General features: G+C 40.9%; 1 protein-coding gene across 2 annotated transcripts in view; it reads left to right on the top strand.

The window, feature by feature from the left end:
• Positions 1–1,975: 1,975 nt before the first annotated feature.
• The window catches only part of LOC145537106 (plastin-3-like), a 37,408-nt gene continuing 19,576 nt past the window's right edge, over positions 1,976–19,807 (top strand). The window contains exons 1-4 of one of the 2 annotated variants that reach the window (XM_081567776.1): positions 1,976–2,227; positions 4,638–4,945; positions 17,992–18,073; positions 18,848–19,013. In XM_081567776.1, coding sequence (XP_081423902.1) covers positions 4,941–4,945; positions 17,992–18,073; positions 18,848–19,013 — 253 coding nt within the window. In that variant the 5' untranslated portion in view covers positions 1,976–2,227; positions 4,638–4,940. The remainder of the gene's footprint in view (positions 2,228–4,637; positions 4,946–17,991; positions 18,074–18,847; positions 19,014–19,807) is intronic. The other variant, XM_081567777.1, reaches the window with a different exon arrangement.

The raw sequence follows: 19,807 nt of genomic DNA, 5'->3' as shown, positions 1-19,807 counted from the left end.
CTCCCTAGAGGCAGTCCCCGAGGAGGGGCCTCTTTTCTCCTGTAGAGACAGGTACATCATCCAGTAGCAGGGCTGGGCACCCATAGGTGGCTGCTAACTAAGTGGGGACACTTTGCTTCCAGAAAGAGTCTCTCTGCTCCTATCTAATGCTCTAGCTTTGTCTTTCTCCCTGACAACTCCGTGCCTGTTACATCGTCCCTCTTTGCCTCTGTAAGACTGAATGTGACCTCACTCACACCACGAGGGTCCTTGTTCTGGCTCTCCTGAGGGTATCATCCATTGACATGGATGTTCACTGGGAGCAGTAGGGGGCATTCCCCTTGAGAGTGGGGATTCGAGGAAAGGCACGTTCAGCTTCAGAGGGCCTGTGGTTTTCTTGGGGGTAAACCAGGCGTTCCTCAACAATCATTGTCTGACCTGGGCCTCTGAAGGAAGCATGGGGGCTTCTCTTGTAGGAACCCTCCTGGGGCTCAAGTCAAAGTCCTCCCCATGGCCAGTACGCCCTATGGGACCTGCCCCTCGTTACCTCTCTCATCCAATCTCCTGGCTCTGCCTCCATCACGCTGTGACAGTCACATCAGCCTCCTCACACACGACACACACGTTTTCACACACACGACACTGAGTTCCACTCCCCACTTTTTCCACTGGCCATTATCTCTGTCTGGGGTACTCTTCTCCCAGAGAGGCATCTCTTCTAGGCTTTTGCTCAAAAGTCACAATCTTAGAAAGAACTTCCGTGACCACTCTTTCTAGACATGATCCCCTCTCTCTATTTCACTATCCCGATTTAATTTTAATCACGGCAGTTACAAACGCCTGAAAAATTACTTAGAGTTTGGGGGTGTATGATCCCAACAGAATGTACATTCCATGAGGGCAAGGTTGATTTTCTCCTTCCTAACACTCATAGTTGTGCTTCACACATACATGTGCTTCACACATGACTGAATGACAGAATGAATAAATTTAAACTCGTTGAGAGAGGCACAGCTAGACAGGCTGAGGATTCTGCTAGGGAACATATTCAGGGATGACAAGATGATGACAAAGCTGTGGTCTTTATCTCACCTACATGGTGTCCTTGGGTCCCCTTGGAGATGACCCCTTTTCTAACAGAATGGAAAGTCCTGTTGTCCTTTCACATATCACTCGCAGTCAGCGACAGAGGCCGTCCCCACGCCAGGCCTTCGGATTCCATTCTCAGTAGCTTTATCTCTTCTGCCAGTTGGGGGACTGTGGCCGCCTTTCCCCATGAGACCTATTCTGTGTTAAGCAGGAAAGCACAAACAAGCACCAATGCCAATGCTCAGCACAGAGAAAATTCTTTGAATGCTTCCTGTTACAATAGTGGCCACCACAGAGGAGTAATCTTCAGTTTATGAAGACTTTTTTCCGAGTCCAAGAGTGTGGCAATCTGTGGGGTTTTCCTCCTGACTTTGTCTTTCCACCCTTTGCATTATCATCCTGGGAAGGTTGGGGAATCTACGTCTGTTGTTCCCCAATCTCACCACCAAGAGGCGCTCGAGATGAAACAGTTTTGTCCTGGGATGTACCGCTGAGGGGTAGCGGTAGGACCACCCACTCTGGAAGGTACCATTGGGAGAGTGCGTGTGACAACACAGAGGGTCCCCTGACACCGCGTCGGGCATCGACCACAGTTCCCAGCGGAGGCACTCATGGCGCCACTGGGTCCAACCGCATTCGCTCCACTCCGCCTTCCCGCCGCATTTGAATTTGAGTGGACACTGATATTAAGCCGCAACTTTCTTTGTCTCTTTTCCAACTCCACCCCTTCGTTTTGACATGGTCACATCCAAGGTGGGGATGGCTCCAGAGCGAGAGATTGGCTGCCGCTTTGGGGGTAAGGCGACCGGGAGATGGCCGGAATTAGTTCTTCCGGAGCGCGAGTATACGCGGAAGTCCGGCTACTCCCGCCCTCCTTTTTCTCCTGCTCAGTTCCCATTGGCTGCCTGTCTTAGACAGGCACTGAGGTCGCGGAGCTGGACCTCTGGGCGCGAGGCGTGTGTATACCAGTGCGCCTGCGTTCGTTTGCCCGGCTTTTCAGAGTGTGCCATGTTTTCTCCGAGTTTTACCGCTTTTCCCGAAGGGGTTGAATGGCTGCCTTGGTTACTGGCGAGGTTCGGCACAGTCAGTGGCTGTGCAGGGCGACCGTGTTTCAGTCTTACTGAGCTCTCCCTCAGTCTGGATCAGATGGCAACGCGCGGTAAGTCGCACAGATGCATGCAATTCATGACCAGGGAGAGGTCTCAGGGCTTGTTTCGTGTCTCTCCCTGGAGAGTAACCTGGGTCAGGGAGCTTGGGGTTGTGTATGGCTACGTGTGACATCACAGATGCTGTTTTGGGTACGCTTGATCTCTCTGAGCCATTGGCCAGGATTGTGGGTGATGGGGTATTTGATCGGAGTGGATTTTGAGAGCCATAGTCCAAAGCCTCTAGGATGTGTGTGCCTGTGTGCCGGGATGTGCATTTTTGGAGCTTTGGGGCACTTGAGTCCCTGGGTGTGAGATCTCTGTGTAGGCGTCTGCGCCCCAGAATGTGAGATCTCTGAGCTTTTGATTCTGGGTCCCAAGTTGTGCTGTCTCTGAGCTGCTTTGAGGAGGGGTTTGTCTTAAGGTGGAAACTCTCAGCTGCTTGGGGTCTGCGCACAGGGTGCAGGTTTTCCATTTGTCTGGGAACTTTATCTGCAGGTTGTATGATGTTCTTGAGTTACTCAAAGTTATGTCTTTCTGCTTAGCGGTTTCTGTATTAACTTAGTAAGTGTCCGGAGTGGTTCGGAAGTCAGTCTCCGTGATGTGAAGTATCTGTGCGATTCTCATTTGTTTCTGTCTTGACGACCTTGGTCTGTTTGGAGGCTCTTTGTCGCAGTGTGTTTGGTCTCTGTCGTATTTGAGGGTCTGAGGCTCGAGTTGTGAGCTCTCTGTGCAGATACTCAGTGACCTTTTTTTTGTGTGTCTGGGTATCTACCTGAGCTGTTTGGAGTCGTTGTGTTAGAAATAAAACCTCTTGAGTTCTTGGCTGTGAGGTCTCTGTCCAGGAGCTGAGGATTTGGAAGCTGGCAGATATGATTCCGAAGCCTGGAACCTGACATGCTGACTGTGTGTCATTGAGCGTGTATGATAATTAATTCAGTGGGGCCAGTGTCGGTCTTGGAGGGTACCTGTGCATGTTAGCGATGTGTGTAAAGGGCCTGGCTCCCGACTGTCCTTCAGCAAATGTTTTCTGAGCACCTGCCATATACCAGAGCGCTATTCGAGGAGTTTGTAACAGGACAAAATGGACCAAGTCTCTCGTTTCAGAGACCTGGTAGTCAGTAAGTAAATCAAGGGTGGGTGGCAGGCACTATGAAGAAAGATAATACTAGATCAGGGGAAAGGGGGTGTGTGGGGTATGATGTTATTATTTTATTCAAGATAATGAGGGAAAATCTCCCTGAAAGATGGCAATTAAGCAGAGATGTGGAGGAAGTGAGGGAGCAGGCCATGGGCTTACCTAAGGGAAGAGCATTCCAGGCTGAAGGAGCAATAAACGCAACAGTCCTGGCAGGGAAATCTACTTGAGGTGCTTCTGAATGTCAAGGAGTCCCGTGATGCTCTGAGTTTGTCATGTTTCATTGGGTTTAGCACTCATTGCAAAGGGTCTGGTGCCGAAATCTCTGTTTCTCCCACAATTTGTGGTCATCCGCATTTCACAGATGAAGGACTCAAGGCTCCAACGTGTGCCCTGCACCTTCTCTCCTAGCTATACCTGAAATTAGGAGTGAAACCTTCTGGTCCATGATGAGACAGAAAGCTTGAGTATACCAGCTGCAGGGATGATAGCATCCAGCTGAATGTCAGTCAGCCAGCGGATATCAGTTACAATATGGGAATCGCGCCTCATAACACTGCTACTCTTGATGCAGGGCAGGACTTAAGAAGGAGGAAGCAACTGGGGCAAAGGAGGGAGGCAGGAAGGAGAAGCTGGAGGACAATGAGAAAATAAAACCAATGGCTTCATCACATTGCTTGGATTTGGCCCATTTTACCTTGAGTAACTGGTTGTGTTAGAATATAGTCACCTTTTCTCTGTCCCTACCCATTTTTTCCCTCCCTTTGTCTGTTGTGCCAGGGATACCACCTGGGCCTGGAGATTTCTGTAAATTTTTCAACTACAAGCTCGATTTTTAAATAGATTATCTATTTCTTTTTGGCTCAACTTTGTTAGTTAGTTCCTTTCACCGAAATTGCCAGATGTAGTTATTATAATCATTCACAGAATCCTTTTAATTTCTGTGAGATCTGAAATCTATTTTACTTCCGATATTCGTAAGTGTTGTCTTTAGATATCTTGCTTTTTTTGGTCTACATGAGTAGACGTTTATGAATTTGTATTGATCTTTTGAAAGAGCCAGCTTTGGGTTTTGTTGATCATCTCTACTTTTTTTTTTTCTGATATGTGTTCTGATCGCTATTTCCCTTATTTTGCTGACAGTCTCGCTACTAATGAGGTTTACTAAAGTCCCTGAGAGTTTTCCAAGCATAGTGAAAACGGACAGATTCTAGGGCACTATTGTAGCTGCACTAAGTGAGATGCACCGAGTGCGGATCATGAAATCTCCATTTTTCTTTTTTTAGAATTCCTCAGTTCTGATTGACATGGACAACTTGTCTAGGCACTACTAGAGCAGAGGAATGGTCTTATTTTGCCTCCTGCCAGGCTCTGTCTCCACTGGGAGCATGTGTAGGTGACAGGGGTTTGCTGCCTTCTCTGATGCACAAACCCAAGACCTCCAGTCTAGGAGACTCACTGACCTGCTGTCTGCTGTTCTGAGGAGGCTCTCAGACTATCCTTTCTACAAAACATCCTGATGCAGTCTTGCCAAGCCTCTATCTGAAAGATTTCTGAAGAAATCCGATTTCTATTTCGTGTGCATTTCTATGAGGTAAGATCAATTTGTGTTATGTGGTAGCTGTTATTCTACATATTTTGCCATAGCCGTTGGATCTTAGCCTTGACTGAATAAATACAGAACACACTGAGGTTTCCACAATGCCTCGAGACCGGTGGTTCCCTGACTGCTGGGCGACTCTGAGCAAGTAACATAGTGTCTCTGTGCCTCATTCTTCCATTAGCCACATAGAAGCACTAGCTTGGGTAAATTTAACTACTTCATGGGGCAGTGTAGAACACTGACCATGTTAAGACAGGGGAAAGTGTCAGAACAGTATGTGCCATATGGTACGTTCCCGGTCAATTCTAGCTGTTGTCATTACTGTAGTTAATATTATTGCTGTTCCACATTTCCCTGGATAGTGCTCCAGGGACACAGTGTCAAGACCACCTTTGACTCACCGCATGGACCTTGCAGCATCACTTCAGCCCTTCAGGGCCTCAAGAATGGATTGTATGAGGCATGGGGGAAGGATTTTTTTTTTTTTTTTAGCATAATGAGTATTCGGCTCTTCCTGTGGGGACATTGTGAAGCCTAAATACAACACTGAGGCTTCATCATGTGCTCGTATGGAAAAATTTAGTGCATATTCTCTATGCAGTTACAAGTCTAATGACCCCTTCCTATGATATGTATAATGACAGGAAGTAAGTGGTCACTGGCCAGTTATAGAACTAGAGTATATAAAGTTTTAAAAACCTTACAGAGGGTCATTTAAAGGCCAAGAAACTTCTTCACATAGGTTTTTTTTTATTTTGGCTTTCTTTTTATCAAGTGTAATTCCCCTGTATCAAATTCTGAAAATCTCAATCTAATGAAGATATGAAAATGTTAATAGTCAAACTTTCATCATTAATGCTTTATTTCTTGTTTAGTTTTCACATTGCCAGTTTTAGTGTGTTTCTTATTTCTTCTGCTAATATTCATGATTTTTAATCCAAGGGTAATGGTATGGATATTTTCTGAGGTAAATCATGAGGAGATCGTCAGCCATGATTTTGGATGGAGAGTCTGAGGATGGAACACGGGTGCTAGAGAGCGGAGTTGGGGTGGGAGGGGAAAAGGGTGGGGGCGGGGACGGGGGTGTGAGTACAAGCAGAAACGGAAGTGAAGAGAGGCAGGAAGATAAGCTCACCCTTCTGAACCGTGGTTAGCTCTCCATGTGTGCACGTATAATGAAGTCTTTGAGTACTCATCACAACACTATGAGGTAGCATTTTTAATGCTGTCATCCCTTTCGGCAGCTGAGGAAGCAGAAACACGTAGCGGTTAACGGGTGAATGAATTTACCCAAAGTCACCTCCCTGGCAAGAGCTGAGTCAGATTGGTGCCAGGTGGAGAGGAACAGAGACGTGTTGTATCTGACCCCCAATCTGGAACACATTGCGGTGTCTAGTGTACTCTGGATCAAAAGGCAGATCCACATGTCCATCCGCAGGAAACTTTACCGTGTACGGATTGAACACAGTGTCTCCTAAGTGCATGAAAGACCATGGGATGTCAGGTCAGCATGCACATATCACAGAGAACAGTTCCTGGTCCAAATAATAGATACAGTATCATGAAGACATTAACTCCCCTATCTCATACTTTTTAAAAATGAAGAGAACGGAACCTGGAAGGCAATAGATCACATATTAAGGGGTTTTTTCCCTCTCAATTGTGACATTCTAGGTAATTTCCAAATTAACCTATTTCTAGCTTTTAACAAATATTTATTTTTCATTGATTGATTATTATTTACAGTATTGGTTTGATTTCTGTCACACCTCAACCTGAATTAACCATAGTTTTCGGTGTACATATGTCCCCTCCCTCTTGAATCCCTCCCACTTCCCGCTCATTCCCACCCCTCTAGGTTATTACAGAGCCCCCGTTTGTGTTCCCTGAGTCATACAGCAAATTCCCATTGGCTATCTATTTACATATGTTAATGTATATTCATCCATGCTACTCTCTCCATTTATCTCACCCACTCCCTCTCCTCCCCTACCCTTGTGCACAAGTCTGTTCTCTATGTCTGCGTCTCTATTGCTGCTCTGGGATCAGGTTTATCAGTACCATCCTTCTAGATTCCACATGTATGCGTTAATATACGGTATTTGTTTTTCTCGTTCTAACTTACTTCCCTCTGTATAATAGGCTCTGGGTTCATCCACCTCCTTAGAACTGACCCAGATGCATTCCTTTTTTTCTATGGCTGAGTAGCATTCCATTGTATATACGCACCTCAGCTTCTTTATCCATTGCTCTGTCGATGGACATCTAGCTTGCTTCCATGTCTTGGCTACCGTAAATAGTGCTGGAGTGAACACTGGGGTACGTGTGTCTTTTTCAGCTTTGGTTTTTGGAAGGTCATATGCCTAATAGTGGGATTGCTGGGTCACATGGTGGTTTTATTCCTAGTTTTTTAAGGCATTTCCACACTGTCTTCCATAGTGACTGTATCAATTTACATTCCCACCATCTCTAGCACTTGTTGCTTGTGGACTTTTTGATGATGCCCATTCTGTCTGGTGTGAGGTGATATCACGTTGTAGTTTTGATTTGCATTTCTCTAATAATGAGCTTCTCTGGTGCCTCAGATGGTAGAGAGTCTTCCTGCAGTGCAGGAGCCCCAGGTTCAATCCCTGGGTCAGGAAGATCCCCTGGAGGAAGAAATGGCAACCCACTCCAGTATGCTTGCCTGGAAAATTCCATGGACAGAGGAGCCTGGTGGGCTACAGTCCGTGAGCTTGCAAAGAGTTGGACACGACTGAGCGACTAACACTCTAATCATGAGTGATGGAGAGCATCTCTTCATGTGTTTCTTAGCCATCTCTATGTCTTCTTTGGAGAAATATCTGTTTAGGACTTTTGCCCACTTTTTGACTGGGTTGTTTGTTTCTCTGGTATTGACTTGTATGAGCTGTGTGTATGTTTTGGAAATTAATAGTTTGTCAGTTGTTTCAGTTGCTATTATTTTCTCCCATTCTGAGGGTGGTCTTTTCACTGTGTGTATAGTTTCCTTTGCTATGCAAAAACTTTTAAATTAAATTAGCACCTAGTTATTTATTTTTGTTTTTATTTCCTTTATTCTAGGAGGTTTGTCATAGAGGATTTTACTATGATTTGTGTCATACAGTATTCTGCCTATGTTTTCTTCCTAGAGTTATATAGGTTCTGGTCTTACATTTAGGTCTTTAGTCCATTTTCAGTTTATCTTTGTGTGCGGTGTTAGGAAAGTTATGACCAACCTAGACAGCATGTTAAAAAGCAGAGACATTACTTTGCCAACAAAGGGCCGTCTCGTCAAGGCTATGGTTTTTCCAGTGGTCATGTATGGATGTGAGAATTGGACTATAAAGAAAGCTGAGCGCAGAAGAATTGATGCTTTTGAACTGTGGTGTTGGAGAAGACTCTTGAGAGTCCCTCGGTTTGCAAGGAGATCCAACCAGTCCATCCTAAAGGAGATCAGTCCGGGGTTTTCATTAGAAGGACTGATGTTGAAGCTGAAACTCCAATACTTCGGCCACCTGATGGGAAGAGCTGACTCATTGGAAAAGACCCTGATGCTGGGAAAGTTTGAGGTCAGGAGAAGGGGATGACAGAGGATGAGATGGTTGGATGGCATCACCGACTCAATGGACGTGGGTTTGGGTGGACTCCGGGAGTTAGTGATGGACAGGGAGGCCTGGCGTGCTGCGGTTCATGGGGTCGCAAAGAGTCGCACACAACTGAGCGACTGAACTGAACTGAACTGATGGTGTTAGGAAGTGTTCTAATTTCATTCTTTGCACTGAGTTGTCCAGTTCTTCCAGCACCACTTACTGAAACTGCTGTCTTGTTCCCATTGTATATTCTTGCCTCCTAAGTCAAAGATAAGGTGCCCACATGTGTGTGGGTTTTTCTCTGGGCTTTCTATCTTGTTCCCTTGGCCTTTATTTCTGTTTTTGTGTACTGTCTTGATGACTGTGACTTTGTAGTATAATTTGAACCAGGTAAGTTGATTCCTCCCGCTCCATTCTTCTTTCTCAAGATGACTTTGGCTATTCAGGGTCTTTTGTGTTTCCGTACGAACTGTGGCTTTTTTTTTTCTAGTTCTGTGAAAAATGCCATTAGTACTTTGATAGGGATCACATTGAATCTGTAGATTGCATTTGGTAGTATAGTCATTTTCACAATATTGATTCTTTCTACCCAGGAACCTGGATTATCTCTCCATCTGTTTATATCATCTTTGATTTCTTTCATCAAATTATAATTTTCTGTATATAGTTCTTTTGTCTCCTTAGGTAAGTTTATTCCTAGATGTTTTATTCTTTTTGTTGCAGTGGTGAATGGAATTGATTCCTTAATTTCTCTTTCTGATTTTTCATTGTTAGTATGTAGGAATGCAAATGATTTCTGTGTATTGATTTTGTATCCTCCGACTTTGCTAAATTCACTGGTTAGCTCTAGTAATTTTCTGATAGTATCATGGTATTCTATGTACAGCATCACGTCATCTGCAAACAGTGAGTGTTATACTTTCTTCTCTTCCGATCTGGATTCCTTTTATTTCTTTTTCATCTCTGATTGTTGTAGCTAGGACTTCCAAAACTATGCTGAATAATAGTGGTGAAAGTGGACACCCTTGTCTTGTTCCTGATCTTAGGGGGAATGCTTTCAGTTTTTCACCATTGAGAATAATATTTGCTGTGGGCTTATCATATGTGGCCTTTACTATGTTGAGGTAGGTTCCTTCTATGCCCATTTCTTGAAGAGTTTTAATCAGAGCCAATGCCCCCACAGACTGAGGGGTCCACAGGTCATGATTTTAGAGCCCCCACCACTTGATTTACACTGGGTGACTCTGCAAACCCTCCAACCCCTCTTGCGGATACAAACACACACAACAGCACAGCAGAAATTGTGAGCCTGTCTTTGTCTCCTGAGGTAATTGCAGATTTGTGGACTCACTACCCAGAGTTGTCACTGGCCATCCTTTGCTCATTCTTGTCCTGAACAGGGTCACCGCAGAGATGCGTGGACCAGTCTCCCCTAGACTGTAGACGTCTCCTGCCTCCTCTTCTCGTTGTTAGACATCTCATGTTCTTTCGCCTTCATCTCCCATGTCAGCAGGGGGCTGGGCCCATGCACATACACGCAAACACAGGTGACACAAGCACACACCTGTACACACGCATGTGCAAGGCACAGGGACACAAACAGGGAACAAATGTGTCAGTACCTGAAGAACCAGTGGTTCACACGAAATGCAGTGATTTCATATTTCTCATAGGAAAATCCATTCTGATCTTCAAATGTGAAATATACAGAAGTCCAACTTCCATGAAAGAGTGTTCAAGCCTAGATTTTGATAGAAGAAATACAAAGAATTCCATATTTTGCGAAGAAGCAGTGGTGCACATATTTTCATTTGTGAAACAGAGAGAACTCCAATACCATATAGGTTCTCCATATCTTAAGAAAACCAACGCCATGATTTTCGTCTGTGAAATATAGAGATTTCCATATTTAATGTAAGGAAGTCACCACCCAGATTGTCATATATGAGGTATAGAAAATACCATATTTCATGTAAGAAACTCAGCATCCAGATTTTCCTAAAGTGAAATACAAAAAGTTCAATATTTCATGATGTAAATTCAGCACTGACATTTTCATATGTAAAATATAGAGAATTCCATTTTTAACTGAGTAAAATTTCACCCTGATTTTCATATGTGAAATATACCGAATTCCATAGTTTAGGTAGTAATATTGGTGCACAGATTTTGATATCCAGAATATACACAATTCCGGATTGTACATGGGTAAATTAGCACCCAGTTTTTCATGTGTGACATACATAATGTTAAGTACTGCCTAGAGGAAAATTTGAGCAGAGATTTTCCTATATGATATATAGAAGATTTCATATTTTGTGGTAAATGGGTGTCCAGGTTTCACATGTGATTCTATAGAGAGAACTCCACATTTCATGTGGGAAAATTGGCAACTGTATTTTCATATATGAAATATAGACTTCAGGGTTTTTTTGTATGAATGTCTGGGATGGGATTTCCTTATATGAAAGATGAAAAATTTCTTATGTCATGTGTGAAAATCTGTTCACTGATTAATATATGTGAAAAGTAGAGATTTCATATTTCATGTAGGTAAAGTTTTTCCCAGTGTTGTATAATGTGAAATATAGACAGTTACATATTTATGTAATAAAATCATAAGATTTTCATATATGAAAAATACAGAATCCCATGTATCAATATAGCAGAAAAACCCTTCCTCCAATTATCACCTGTAAAATATACAGAAGTCCATATTTCATTTAGGAAAACTTCTAATGTGATGTCCACATGCAAAACACAAAATTCCACATTCACATTTGAGAAACTATGCCTACAAAACCCATGCTAATATTTTAATATGTGAAGTTTAGGGAATTTAATATTTAGTGTAGGAAAATGAAAGTCTATATTTTCAAATGCTAAACACAGAGAATTCCATATACCATGTAGGAAAATGTGCAGCCAATATTTATAAATGCGATACGAAGAATTGAACATTTCATTTGTGAAATGTAGAGAAATACATATATTGTAGAACACACAACGCCAATATTTTCATATGTGAAATATAGATTAGTCTATATTTCAATCAAGGAAATCTGTGCTCAGATCTTTTATATGGAATGTAAAGAGTACCACACCTCATGTAAGACAAGCTCTATCTAGATTTTCATTTGTGAAATGTACACATTTCGTATTTCTGGAATGAATATTTGCTACTGGAATTTCATATTTGAATGATAGAGAATTGTACATCTCTTGTCAGAAAATTTAATTGAGAAATTCATTTATGAAAGTAGAATTCCATGATTCAGCAGGAAAATGGATACTCAAATTTTCCTATGTGAATAATACAGAATTCCCTATGCATGCAGGAAAATACGTGCACATATATCCATATGTGAAGCAAGCAATATTTCATATATCATGACCAAACATATACAGCTAGATTTTCAGACATGAAATACAGATTTCATACTTCCTGGAGAAAATTCTGTACCCATATTTTCGTGTATGAAATATAGAAAGTTACATATTTCCTGTAGGAAAGTCATCTTTCAGGCTTTCCTATATGAAATATAGAGAATTCCATATTTGAAGTGGGAAAATCTGCACTAATACTTTAATACAAGAAATGTACAGAATTTCATATTTCATGTAGAAAATCTGCACCTAGATTTTCAAATGTGAAATATAAAGAATTCCATTGTTCGTCAAGTTAACCTGCCCTCATGTTTTGCAAGGGACATACAGAGAATTCCATATTTCATGTGGGAGAATCTAAACCAAGATATTCATATATGACATGTAGCGAATTGCACATATTATGGAGCAAAATCAGGGTCCACATGTCATATAGGAAATATAGGGATTCTATATTTCATAGAAGCATATCTAAGGTAAGTTTTCCATATTTGAAACATAGAAAATTCCATAATTCATGTAAAAAATTTGAACTCAAATTTTCGTATCTAAAATATACACGTTTCATATGTCATGTAAGAAAATCTGTACCCTGGTTTTCATATGAGAAATGAACAAACGTCCATATTTCATCTCAAAACTTCCTCATCTTGTTTTTACTTGGGAAATATAGAGAGTTCCATATATTTTCTAAAATATCTGGCCTGAGAGTCCCACATATGAAACGTGGAAAATTTCATATGTGATGCGTGAATATCTGTACACTGATTTCTATATGTGAAATATAGAGATGTCATAGTTCAAGTAGGAAAATCTGTTCCCAGATATCTATATGTGAAATTAGAATTACATATTCTATGTCAAAAAATCATAATTAAGGTTTTCTTATATGAAATATGCAGAATCCCATATAGCAATATAGCAGAAAATCTACACTTAACTTATCATCTGTAAGATATACATGATTTCATACTTCATTTAGGAAAATCTGCACTCAGATTTCCACACGTGAATCATACAGAATTATATAATTTCACAGTTGAAAACCTAGGCCCACAACACCTGTGCCAATATTTTAATATGAGTTCTAAGGAGAATTTAATATTTAATGTAGGTTACTGAATGTCTATATTTTCCAAAGAGAAACACAAGAGAATTCCATATGTCATGTGCAGAATGTGCACACAGATTTTAATAAGTGTAAAATAAAACATTCAGTATTTAAGCAGGAAAACCTTTTTCCAGATTTTCATATAGCATATTGCATGTTTCATGCAGGAAAACCTGTGTCTAGATTTTCAAATGGGAAATATAGAGAGTTACATATTTAGTGTAGAAACATCAGCACCCATGTTTTCATATGTGAAATACAGAGTATCCCCAAACAAGGAGATCTGTGTCCATATTTCTTTATGTGAAATATGAAATATACCAACTTTCATGTAGGAAAATCTTTACCTAGATGATCATTTATGAGATGTACAAATTTCCTAGTTCAGTAATGAAAATTTGCCTCGGTGTTTCATATTTGGACTATGGAGAATTATATACTTCATGTCCGAAAATCTTAAGTGAGATTTTCATTAGAAAACTGCAAAATATTCCATACTTTATTCAGGAAAACATGTGCTCAAATTTTCCTATGTGAAGAATACAGCATTCCATATTTATGTAGGGAAAAGAGTGCAGAGATATCCAGATGTGAAACATACAATAGTCCATCTATCATGACCAAAAATATACAGCTAGATTTCCAAACATAAATACAGATATCAAATTTAATGTAGAAAAAACTACACCCATAACTCATATGTGATATAGAGAAAATTGCATATTTCATCATTCAGAAAAATCATCATTCAGGTTTATATATGCATAAAGCAGGGCATTCAAAACCAGTGCTCTGGAACAACCCATAGGAATAGGGTGGGGAGGGAGGTGAGTGGGGCTTAAGGATGTGTGGGACACATGTATACCTATGGCTCATTAATGTTGATATATGGCAAAAAGCATCACAATATTGTACAGTAATTATCCTCCAGTTAATACAAATAACTTAATTTGAATTCAAAAACGAAAAAAGTGGAAGGAACTCTACTCAGTGCTCTGTGGTGACCTAAATGGGAAGACAATCCAAAAATGAAGGGATCTATGTATGCCTATAATAGATTGACTTAGATGTACAACGGAAACTAATATAAGATGGTAAAGCAACTCCATTCCAATAAAAATTGTTTTCAAAATATAACAATTCAACTATAGCTCCAGCAGTGAATGAATAAATGGTTCCCCCATTTGCAATATATATGTCTGAGGGGACATTATGCTTTTTAAGTATAATATTTCAGTTAGAGGAAGATAAAAACTATATCATCACATGATATTGTTAGTTAATTTACCTGAGTTATAGAAACAGAGTAGAATGTGATTATCTTGGGCTAGTGGAAATAGACCATGATGGTCTAAGTTACCCACTTTCAGTCAAAGTTTGTATAATCTCACCAAGGAAGATACTGTAATAGGGGCAAGATGGGCATGGAGCTGCCGTCCTTAGCTAAAGACCATAGAGGTTAGAAGACCAGGTCCACCAATAGTCAGCCTCTCAGCAGAGTGTAGTAAAAGGTATATTTCAGCCTTCGTCCATGGCCCTCCAGGTCCTCTGGCCTTGGTCTGGGTAGCAAGGGGTGGAGCCTGGGGACAGGCCAAAGGCCGAGTCTTGCAGAGGTCCAGAGACCTTGCTAGAGACACTCACTGGCCTGGCCCAGGGTTCAGAGCACTAGGCAACCTACCTCTGCCATCCCCACCTCCATGACTCAACGCTTGCAATAATCTGATTGGGTCAGAGTCTACAAGACCCAGCTTCCCCCCCAAAGTTAGGGTAGACTGAGAAGACTGAGGGCAACTGTGGGCTGGGCACCTGGCTCCCTCCTTTAAGGTGGCTGGGCAGGGTATGGGGACCTTGGTAAGAGGAGGGCCCAGAGACTGAGAGCTGCATCTTCAGCTGTGACTGGCCACTGGTGGGAGGACCAAGACTGGGTGCTGGATGAATGCTCTCAGGCAGGATAATCAGCTTGCCCAGGAAGCCCCTCCTCCTAAACAGGACCTTGGAGTGTGAAAGTCAAGCTTGGAATCTTACCTTTCAGCATTGAGACTAATATTTGTTTTGCTAGAGGTTTACAGGAACACAGTTACCTCACTATGACTTTTCTTCAAGAATAGAATATCTGACAGCAAGAAGGTTGTCAGAGCTAATCACATTCCTCCCTCAAGTTTTGTATAAGTGGGCATTCTTGAAAGTGTTTGGAAAGTTCAGGATTGTTAAAGGCATAAGCCACCCATCTCCTTGCATGGCCCTGCAAGAAAATGCTCTCTTCCTTAAACTGCAATGTTCTGATGTTGTTTGTCTAACTAACCCATGGGTACATCAGTTCAGTTCAGTTTATTCAGTCAGTCAATGTCAGTCGTGTCCGACTCTTTGCGACCCCTTGGACGGCAGCACGCCAGGCCTCCCTGTCCATCACCAACTCCCGGAGTTTCCCCAAACTCATGTCCATTGAGTTGGTGATACCATCCAACCATCTCATCCTCTGCCGTCCCCTTCTCCTCCCACCTTCAATCTTTCCCAGCATCAGGGTCTTTTCAAATGAGTCAGATCTTCGCATCAGGTGGCCAAAGTACTGGAGTTCCAGCTTCAACATCACTCCTTCCAATGAACACCCAGGGCTGATCTCCTTTAGGATGGACTGGTTGGATCTTCTTGCTGTCCAAGGGTCTCTCAAGAGTCTTCCCCAACACCACAGTTCAAAAGCATCAATTCTTCCACGCTCAGCTTTCGTTATAGTCCAACTCTCACATCCATACATGACTCCTGGAGAAACCAAAGCCTTGACTAGATGGACCTTTGTTGGCAAAGTAATGTCTCTGCTTTTTAATATGCTGTCTAGGTTGGTCATAGCTTTTCTTCCAAGGAGTAAGCATCTTTTAATTTCCTGGCTGAAGTCACAATCTGCAGTGATTTTGGAGCCCAAAAATATAAAGTCTGCCACTGTTTCCACTCTTTCCCCATCTATTTGCCATGAAGTGATGGTACCAGACGGCATGAGTTCTCTGAATGTTTAAGCAAACTTTTTCACTCTCCTCTTTCACTTTCATTAAGAGGCTCTTTAGTTCTTCTTCACTTTGTGCCATAAGGGTGGTGTCATCTTTATATCTGAGGTTATTGATATTTCTCCCGGTAATCTTGATTCCAGCATGTGCTTCATCCAGCCCAGCGTTTCTCATGATGTACTCTGCATATAAGTTAAATAAGCAGGGTGACAATATACAGCCTTGATATACTCCTTTTCCTATTTGGAACCAGTCTGTTGTTCCATGTCCGGTTCTAACTGTTGCTCCCTGATCTGCATACCGATTTCTCAAGAGGCAGATCAGGTGGGCTGGGGTTCCCTTCTCTTTCAGAATTTTCCACAGTTTATTGTGATCCACACAAAGGCTTTGGCATAGTCAATAAAGCAGAAATAGATGTTCTTCTGGAACTCTCTTGCTTTTTCGATGATCCAGCAGATGTTGGCAATTTGATCTCTGGTTCCTCTGCCTTTTCTAAAACCAGCTCAAATATCTGGAAGTTCACGGTTCACGTATTGCTGAAGCCTGGCTTGGAGAATTTTGAGCATTACTTTACTGGTGTGTGAGATGAGTGCAATTGTGCGGTAGTTGGAGCATTCTTTGGCATTGCCTTTCTTTGGGATTGAAATGAAAACTGACCTTTTCCATAGTAGGGAAGAAGTATTAAAAAAAAAAGGTACTTGACTGCTTTGCATTTCAGGATCCATCCATTATGATCCCCATATTATTGTGCTTGCTCAGAAATTTGTTGTGAGCATTGAGTAAGTACATATTGGAACACTTAGAACAGTACAGTGGGTATATTTCTGATGACAGTGTACAATATATAAAATTTGTTTTTTTCCAATACGGTCATTTTGGTTATTTAAAAAGATGATTTCTAAAAATGTGAGATACCCTTTTACTTGCCACTTATAGGCTGTAAAGAAATAATTTCCCATATATTTTAATAGAGAGACTCATATGATACTATTTGTTTAATATTTAAATTTTGCATGGAAATAAGCACGGTTTTCTCTATGCAAAATAACTTGTTTTAGGACAGTAGTATAAACATCTAAAATGTTAGAGTCTAACTCCAAATTTTACCAAATGAGGTTGTTCTAAGTCAGATCCTGCCCTAATTAATACAACTTTTCTTTCTATCGATATTATCACTGTATTTTCAGCACCAAATATGGTACCTGGTGCATCATCTGCTACTGCTACTGCTAAGTCGCGTCAGTCGTGTCCGACTCTGTGCGACCTCATAGACGGCAGCCCACCAGGCTCCCCTGTCCCTGGGATTCTCCAGGCAAGAGTACTGGAGTGGGTTGCCATTTCCTTCTCCAGGGCATGAAAGTGAAAAGTGAAAGTGGAGTCACTCAGTCGTGTCCGACTCAGTGACCCCATGGACTGCAGCCCGCCAGGCTCCTCCATCCATGGGATTTTCCAGGCAAGAGTACTGGAGTGGGGTGCCATTGCCTTCTCCAGGTGCATCATCTAGGTACTCAATAAATATTTGGTGAATGAAAGAATCTCATGCTCAACTAATTTTCAGTCTTTGTAGATGAAATCATTTTAATTATACATTATATGATCTAACAGAGAGATTCAGTTCCAATGTGGGATATTATCTGTTTTTAACACTTACTCAACAAAGTTTTTAATATCCAAGTAATTCATTCTTCTAAAAGAATGTGAGAAGTACAAAACATTAAATAAGAAAATATGCCCCAATCCCCAACTCAGAAATATTCAACTACTATAAGCACTTTGGTCTTTCCTTTATTTGCATTTTTATATGTATGGTTTTTTGATCAACCTGACTAAAGTCATACATTGCTTTTTTTTCAGATTACATGAGATAGATATTATAATAAGCCTTAAAATATTTGTGAATATTTATGGATTATTTAAAAAATAAGTCAACTTATTTTAAAATTTCTGTTTCAGTAAAATGATCAACTTTTCAGTTCCTGATACAATTGATGAGAGAGCAATCAACAAGAAGAAACTCACACCATTCATCATTCAGGTATGCACTCTTCTCCTCTCCTTCCATGAAACTATTATTTGAGGACCTGTTTTACAGACTGAAGGCTCTGCATTTTGCATTGTCTCATTTAATTCTTACAACAGCTCTGAGTTGAGGATTATTTTCCAGATTTCATAGAAGCTGAGATGCAGAAAGATTTCAGAGCTGTACCAAGGTTAATAGTGCTGGAACTAAAGTTCAAATCCAGGTGTAACTGCAAAGCCCTATATTCTTTTCATTACATTTTGCGTTCAAACATACAGAAATAAGCAAGCATGTTTAAGCTCTTAGTTAATTAGCATGCTTGAAGAATAGAAGGCTTTTATTTTCCATCTCGTATTAGGGCGTTATATAGCAGTATTTCCTCATGCAAGGCCATCTCTTGGGATGAGGAGATTCAGAACTTCTAGAACTCTCATGTGTATTCAGTAGACCTCTCATTTAGGCATTTTAAAAAATTCAACACATAACCCACATGGATATACTTACTCTAGTAACTCAGCCTTTTCCTTTAGGGTCGGTATCTTTCAATCGAGGCTAACTAAAAATGCTGTTAACTTGCCTTGGAAATCTGGAAAAGACTATAAAAATGAGGATAGATTTGTTTTAGCTATGCTTTTAACACCAAAGCTTGGATATTACTTTCTGTGGATCATGTATGGGTAAACTTAATACATAATGTCATTACTGAGTGTTATTTCAGTGAAGGGAGAAAAAGACTGTAAAAAAACAGAAAGGTCAAGAAGCAAGTGTTATAAATTGGCTGTCTTGCAGGAAAACTTGAACTTGGCACTGAATTCAGCTTCTGCCATTGGATGTCATGTTGTGAACATTGGTGCAGAGGATTTGAGGGCTGGGAAGCCTCACCTGGTTTTGGGACTGCTGTGGCAGATCATTAAGATCGGTTTGTTTGCTGACATTGAATTAAGCAGGAATGAAGGTAATGAAACACAGTCATGATCTTGAAAATTGTTTATTGGTTATTTTTTTCTAGTCATGCAGACTGTCACGCTTTCACCTAATTGAGGTGATTAGATGATAATTAGAATTAACAGAAGGTAATGTTATAGTGTTATTCAGGAAAACAGCCTAATTATAACTTTCTTCTTTAGTAGTAATTAACATTTGTCTGGCTCTTTAGAATTCATTTCACAATAAAGACACGAAAACCCAGAGAGTTTAAGGAATTTGTGCAAAGTTCTTTTCTGCTCTACTCACATAGTCCCCACCCCATTACCACCCTCAGGCACACCATCTCCTATTAATTTTAATACCTTTTCTATTCTATTATAGATTTAAGACTCTTCAAAAATATTCTAACCTGCCCTTGATGGTCTCATATTTCCTGAATTAGCAGAAGCACCGTTTTTATAGCATAGGGTTTGATATCACATCATAGACTTGTAGAATGTATAAGCATATGTGATACAATTGTCCTAAGGTCCTAGGAAGTGCTACACTGTCCTCTCCTTTTGAAGTTTAAAATATTAAGCATCACTCCAAATATTCACGTTTTTTTCCGGAAATCACCATATCAATCTTCAGTTACTTTGGGGGAAGAATATATATTGGGAGTTCTCAGTATTTCAGGGTCTCACAATACCTGTCAACAGTCCTATTCTGCACATTTATCCAAGACTTTATGATACTTAAAATTTTCAGTCCACTCAAAGTGGGCTGTATTTAAACAAATAAAATTTTTCTAGTTGCTAGCCTCTTCAGAGCAGTGTTTAT

This window comes from Giraffa tippelskirchi, chromosome X (assembly GCF_054371585.1).
Source record: "Giraffa tippelskirchi isolate mGirTip1 chromosome X, T2T-mGirTip1v1.2.pri, whole genome shotgun sequence".
In the NCBI taxonomy this organism is placed as follows: domain Eukaryota; kingdom Metazoa; phylum Chordata; class Mammalia; order Artiodactyla; family Giraffidae; genus Giraffa; species Giraffa tippelskirchi.
Note: the sequence above shows the minus strand (reverse complement) of the source record. Positions and strands in the feature narration are given on the sequence as shown.